The 7632-nt window shown below is 39.7% G+C and overlaps 1 protein-coding gene across 1 annotated transcript in view; it reads right to left on the minus strand.

Moving 5' to 3' along the window:
• LEPR (leptin receptor) overlaps nt 1–5810 on the minus strand; it is a 62253-nt gene extending 56443 nt beyond the window's left edge. Inside the window, exon 1 of the mRNA XM_027874096.1 lies at nt 5771–5810. Within this exon, the coding sequence (XP_027729897.1) occupies nt 5771–5810 (40 nt within the window). The remainder of the gene's footprint in view (nt 1–5770) is intronic.
• Nucleotides 5811–7632: the final 1822 nt, after the last annotated feature.

The following is a 7632-nucleotide window of genomic DNA, read 5'->3' on the forward strand; positions in this document are numbered from 1 at the left end:
ATAATTATACATACATACATATATAATATATGTATATGTGTGTGTGTGTGTGTGTGTGTATACCTATTTGGGCCTAATAATAGCCATCTCTAGGGTGGTGGAGGAGGAAAGAAAAACAGAAATTTACCTGACAATTTTGTTGTATATTTGAAAGGAATAGCAAGTTGTGCATAGCAGATTTGCAGTTTCATGGACAATCATCTCTTTTATTGTACTATGTTATGGAAATGTGTGCTTTATTCCATAAATTAAAAAGAAAAGAAGAGAAACTACTCTCCTCTAAGTTATCAATAATCTTAATTGCCAAATCCGATCATCCTTTTCTCAGTGCTCATCATCCTTAACCTCTGTTTGACATCCTTCTCCTTCTCTTGGGTTTTTATAACACTGGTCTCTCCTGTCTCTCCTCCTACCTGTCTGGCCATTTCTTCTTAGCCTCCTTTGCAAGATGCTCACCTATATCATGCCCATTAATTGTGGGAATTCCCCACCACTCTTTCCTGAACCCAGTTCTCTTTTCCCTCTATGTCATCTCCTGCATCAGTTCCAGGAATTCAATGATCAGCTCTACATAGATGACTTGCAGATCCATATAACCATCCTTATTCTCTCCCTGGTAAACTAGTCTTGCATCACCGGCTGCCTACTGAATCTGTCAAACTAGATGTTTCGTAGGCATCTCAAACTCAACATTTCCAAAATGGAAAGCATTTATCTATCCCCCCAAACCCACACCTCTTCTGAACCTCTCTTACTGTGGGGTTCACCACTATCATTCTAGTCATAGTGGCGTTATTGACTTCTCATTGTTCACCCCACATATTCAATATTTTGTCAAGTTTTCTCATTTCTTCTTTTACAACATACCCTCCCTATGCTGGTTTCTCTCCACTCTCACCTCCAACACCCTAGTTCAGGCCCTGATTTCCTCTTGCCTACACTATTGCAATGGTCTCCTAACTGGTCTCCCTGCCTTAAGTCTCTCCCCATGCTAGCCAATTTGTGCACATATACCAAAGTGATTTTCTGAAGTGCAGTTATGATCATGTCACACACACCCTCACACACTCAATAAAGTATTACTTAGAGCAAAAACTCCTCTGTTTGGCATTTGAAGCTTTTCTGTTCCCATTCTAGCCTTCTTTCTAGCTTTCTTGCTTATTACTCCCTTCCATGCCCACTAGAGTCTAGTCATACTAGTTTATTTGCTGTTCCTTGAACATGACAATCTCTCTTCCATCTCTTTACTATTGCACTGGCTATCCCTGATGCCTGGGATGAACTCCTTCCTCACCTCAGCCTTTTAGAACCTGTACTTTCCTTTAAGATTCAGTTTAAACATTCCCTTCTGCTGAGACTTTTCCTGGTCATCTCCTTCTCCTTTGGCTGCTACTGACTTCTCCATCAAAGTTGCTTTATATCTTCTCTATACACACTTCATAGATACTCATTTATGTGTCTTGTATGTGAGGGGATGACAGACCATGGGCACATATACTGGGCTGTCCAGACTTCTGACTGACCATGTGTGGGCTCAATGCTGAAGGACTTGGCATTTTGAGATGGCCAAGTAATCCCCTTATTAGTGCCTAAGACCCATGATCGTTGGGGGAGGGAGAACAGAATCAGTTTTAAAAGCTCTCCCTCTTCTTTTGAATGTTCTGTATAGCAAGCAGGTCTCCCTTGCTGGACTTTTAATGGAAAAACATTGCCCTTTTGTTCACGCCCCCTGACCCCAGTCATAGAAGTTGCCCACATAGGTGCAACAGCAGATATTCGGCCAGATGCACTGAGCCTGAGCCTTGTGGTTCCCTTGAGTATGAGTATAAGTAAAATAAATTTAATACAACAAACAGTAAGTACCTACTGTGTGCCAGGCACTATGCTAAGTGCTAAAGATACAAATAAGAAAAAGAAAGATAGTTCCTGCCCTCAAGGAGCTTACAATCTACCAGGGGAAGACAGCACACAAAAGTGAGATGTAAAGGGGGGGTGTCAGAGAGTACTTGGCTTCAGGGCATGATGATGATGGTAGAGTCAAAACTAAGCAGAGCAGTTGATAACAAATGGAAAGAGAGCTGTCTGGGATTTTTAGCCTCCTATAAGGGGAGGCTTCTGGAGGAATGGTAAGTGAGGGCACTGATGAGGTGTAAGTACCAAAGCTGAAGCAATCTCTATGATGAGGAGTTTTTTGGTAATGCTGTTCTGTGGGTGCAAGAGAAGCTGATGATGGTGGTGGAGTCAAAACCAAGCAAAGTAGCTGGTGGCTAACGGATGACCAAACAGCAATCTCAGAACAGGCATGTCCAACCTTGGAATCAGTTTTGTAAGGTCAAGAGGTCCCAAGATCCTGAGTCCCTTAGCTGAAGCTACCTGATGGCTTAGAGAACTTGTGAATCAGAGGAGATACCATCAAAAGGGAACTGATGGACTTCTGGGCAGGTCTGCCAGAAGATGTGGACCTGAAGGGATCATTTATACCAGGAGTGGGGAATCTGCAGCCTCGAGGCCACATGTGGCCCTCTAAGTACTCAAATGTGGCCCTTTGACTGAATCCAAGTTTCACATAACAAATCCTAAGGGGACTTGAGGACCTAGAGGACTACATGTGGTCTTGAGGCCACAGATTCCCCACCCATGGTTTAGACTGTGCAGAGCTGAACCACAATATAAAATGCCTGTTGGGCAGTCTCACAAACTGTATCATGTCTTAATGTTTTAAGTACCAGCTTCTTGAAAGAATATAATAATAGTGCTAAATTACTGTATCCTGTTTTGACTTCATTAATGCCACTTGTAGGCCCTGTGTGTGTTAAGTGTTTTTTGTGTGTGGAGAAAATAAACAGTTGAGCTCTACCTAACCTACTCTGAACTGCTTAGGACATCTGCCTAAATCAAAGAAGGATGAGAAAATGAACCTCTCTCATTAAAGTCCAGGCTCCCTTAGGACAGAATCTGGCCACTGCATGAATGAGTCCAAAGTCGAGGAGAGCTTAATGAAGAAAGGGAAAGCATTTTTACAAATCATTAAAAAAAAAAAAAAACCTTGGGGTAATTAAATCTACATCATCCTGTCTTATTTTCACATAGGAAAAAAGAGAATTGAAAAAGAGCTTAATGAATATGAAATAATAGAAATGAGAAAAAATTCCACTAATACAAAAAAATATAATTCATTAAAAGCACATTAGCAAGTTAATAGCATATGACAAATTCAGCATATTAAATCTGAATGGACAAATAGTTATTTTAGGCCTTTTATTCAAAGCAAAATCCTACCATGATCCTCTTTCTGACATGTTCATTTTTTCCAATAAATGCTTTTTAAATCAGTTGCTATCTGAAAAGTAATCACGTAGTTTAATTTTTTTTCTTGTTTAACAAAACAAAGAATATGTAGCATGACTCATTGGCTGTAATAAGGTTTTCAACCCCAATAGAAAGATGCAATCAGTTGGAATGAGCCATAACCTCATATCCTTGACAAATAAACTGGGATAAAAAGTACAATGAAGCAATGAAGACGTTGACTCTACAGTGGACGGTGACTTTTTTGTCGGCTGAATGGAAAGAAGGTCCGACGTTGTCATCTCACCTTCCTCAGCAAATGCTGCTTTACTCCACAAGTGGAACTGGCTCTGTTCGGTGTAATTAGACAAAATAGGAGCTCATCAGTTTGCTGTCTAAAGGCCGGATCCTTTTAAATATTCTATGTAGCCAAGGACTTGATCAAGGCCAGAGATCTCAACCAAAGAGTAGTCCAATATAGAGACCAAAAAGACAACTGGAACTAGTTCACCTTCTTCAGGGGGCCCTTCATGATCTTCTGACCTGCCAGTAGCTCTCCCTAACTACTTTCTCCTCCTCCTCCTCCTTCTCCTTTTTTTTTCCTTCTTCATTTTTACTTTTGTTTCAGTTTTTATTTGCAAGAAGCTGAGACACATCATGTTCTACTTTTGAACGTGTTTTTGTCCTGCATGGTTTTCATTTTGATTTCTTGAATATAGCTCTGAAAAAACAGACTTTTGAAAGTCCACTGCGTTTTAATTCGAGCTACTCGACTCGACCTTAAAGCCCAAATCACTCTTTCGTTGAATAGCCAATAATAGCCACATCTCAGGCCTCTGTGACTTATTGTCTAGGTTTTTGATGGCTTAGAATGAGTAAATAGCAATTGTTTCTGTTCTAGTCAGAAATTCTGAGGGTCTCCCCCTCCCAGGCTGATAACTTTGTGATGGCAAATTGAGCCATCTTTAGCCTCAATTCTTACCCAGCCCTCAGATGTTGAATGGACACGGTCTCAGACAAACTGAGACCTGGGAAAGACCTTAATTTAGAAAGGCTCAGGTCACTGACTGCACCCTGGGCCATTGCCAGACATCTTGACCTTTGTCTCCCACTGGATGACACTGAGAGAGGGAGTGAAGCTGAGGACTTTGAACAGCTCTGCTCCACTCGTATCAAATTCACACACAAGTCAAGACATCATTGGTCCTCTTTGAGAACAAAGGACAAACAACACTTTCAATTAGTTGAAGACAACCAGAAGTCTTCTCTTCCTCAGTGTATCCACTCCCAGGAGCTACAATTAATCCTGGAATGGCATGGTTTTGAGAACATTACCATTATGCCTGCCCTCCTATGGATGAATTCCTGATTGATAAGAAACCTCATTCTACCTAGCCAGTCACTCTTATCTCAGACCCAACGATGTTCTTTCATCCTGACCATTTTTTTAGTCTACTTCTGCACGCCCAATCCTACCCAATCACTCTCTTCCAAACACACACATACACTCAGACACAAACACACACGCACATACACACACCACACACACACATACACACAACACACACACATACACTCAGACACAAACACACACGCACATACACACAACACACACACATACACTGTCTACCTCTTGCTCTGAGAATTTAATCAAATTAATGCTACCATTGCCTCTGGCAAATTTATATCTAACAACTGTCCTGTTGATCCATTTGCCAACCCAACAACTCCCCTACGATGTGTTATCTCCAATTCTTCCTCACTACCATTCACTTATATGTGTTATCTCCACTTATTAGAATGTAAACTCTTTGAGAGCAGGAACTATCTAACCTTTATATTTGTATCCCCAGTGCCAGGAATACAGATATCACCTTATAAGTGCTTTTTCATTCATTCCAGTTTGTCAATAATCTTCATTAATTAAGTAACTAAAACAGGATTACTGGCTGCTCCTCAGAGATTTTTCCTTAATATGGACAGATTTAAATTTGTAGAATTCAATAACATTCTAATTGGGGTGAAAAGAAATGAAAGACTATAATTTTCAATTTTATATTCTCCAGTTTCACGTGTCACAATGAAGAACAGAGTGAGTGGGCAAAATACGTATCATCCCACACATATGGGCTATCTAAAAGTATAAAGTCAGTATTTTAAATACATTCTACAATTGATCTGATCCCTAAACTAAAATCTCTAGATTCAAAAGAATGAGACAATATTATTTTTTTTTTTAAATAAGATGTGATGCTGACCAAACCACAGCTTTTCTGTGGTCATAAAGAATGGAATATCCTCTTTTCTTCAGACAGATGTCTTCCCTCTCTTTTAGATTTTAAATATCCTGACATACATGAACATTGAGGGGAGATGTTATTTATAACTGCTGAATCTTCACATAAAAAGATTTACAGTTAGATTTTGTGGGGCAAAATCTCTCATAAAGTGTGGGGCTTCAGAACGGTTAAAAAAAACTTACCCCATTGGAGCAGTGCCACAAATAATTTTTGAAAACCCATCTTGTTCTAAGATGTGGAACTGGAAAAATTAATCTGAAATGGAAAAAAGGGAGAGTATTACACTCAGAGAATTATGGGAAAAAAGGAAAGAGCTGAGTTTATTACTAATGTAGTTTTAGCTCCCATAGAAAAGTCCCCTACGTAACATGCAATTACTGGCTGTCACCAATCTATTCCACTGCTCATCCTACTTTTTACAATTTTAAACATTCACATAATCAACAGTGTTCTGATATCTTTTATATCAAAGCAAACCAAAGTGAATTTCATAGAAGAGTGACTATTTTTAACTAAATAGAAATACTCACAGTTTTAATTAACTATCGAACAGTCAATATCACACCATGAATGGTATTGGGAGATCTCCAGCCCTCACACTCAATTGGTCACCTCCCCAGCTCATTTCCTGTCTCTGGTTTTTCTTATAGCACTATAAAGCCATAATGTCATCATGCTGGTAAAATGACAATGCACACATTCATTTCCAAAACAAGGGACACATTTTAACCTGTGGTTTTAGGAACTCCTGGCCCCTTTGCATGAGGAAAAGAGGAGGCTATATTTCTAATAATGGAAAATAAGTTAAATAGTTCCCACAAACCCTGAGGCACCAGAGTACAGAAAACAGTGCAGCTAGCTTTGGGACTGCTGACCCATGGGTTCTACTCAATGAGAAACACCTTGCTGACAAGGGGATCCATGAAAGCATTGATCATCCATACAAATATGGACACACTTTTGTTCAAGAGAGTTTGCACAAATGTGCAATAATAAACACAAATATACTACTATTTACAGGATCTTGGCTATGACCAACATCACCCCCAAAGTCTCCTCAAAGCTTCAAAAGCTTTGCCTCAAAGCTTGGTGGTTGGCTTTTTTTCGCTTGCCTGAAAGCTCAGTCCCAAACCTTTCATTTCATTCCAGGTAATAAGTAGTCTCTTTAACATCTTAATGTTTCTCCTCAGGATTAGACTTTTTCTTCTTTATCTTCTTTTCAGTTAATGACAGGAAATGATCTTTGAGCTTCTCCCAATGCTCTTTAGAGAGTTACCATTATAAACCACAGGATTTGCTCATAAAATAACACTTAAGAGAGTCCTGGTAAAAAAGAAATCCATTCTCATCCTACTCCTTCATTTTACATGGGGGGAAACTGAGGTTCAGAGAGTATTAGCAGCCTGTCCAAGGTCACAAAATAAAGGATAGAACTAGAACTAAAACTGAGGTCTCTGGGTTCTCCATCCAAAGCTCTTTCCACCGGACTGCACGTGCACATCTTCACAAGGAAATCCAGGCACGATCCATAATCTATTACTCATTTCTGAGTAAGTCCTTCACTTCCTCTTACCTTTCCTTTTTGGAGAGGCATAAATACTGATTCATGCTGGAAACTCCATAGGGGTTATCAACCCTTATCATCACTATTGGAACATGAATTTTTCCTTTGAGGTCATCTCTCCCTAAAGGATCCATGGTAAATAACAAAGCTTCCCTGAAACATTAAAGCTTCCCTTCTTTACTGAACAAACATTTGTCCACCTAAAGCTAAGGCCTGGGAAGAAGCTCAAAAGCAAACAATATCAGAAAACCAGGTATGAAACAGGCCTAGAATGACATGTACAAAGGTCATAGAATCCCAGCAGCTGAGCGTTAGAAGGGGCTTTGGAGGACATCTCAGCCTAACCTCTATCAGACTAAGAGTCCCATGCTGGAAGATAGTAGAAGCTTGACTCCTGAGAGAAATGAGTCTAAGTCTAAATGAAATCAGACTTATGATGAGTAATTAATTATCTTTCAAGAAAAACAGAAAGTTTGCCCT

Source organism: Vombatus ursinus, unplaced genomic scaffold (assembly GCF_900497805.2).
Source record: "Vombatus ursinus unplaced genomic scaffold, bare-nosed wombat genome assembly UNPS02014804.1, whole genome shotgun sequence".
NCBI lineage: Eukaryota > Metazoa > Chordata > Mammalia > Diprotodontia > Vombatidae > Vombatus > Vombatus ursinus.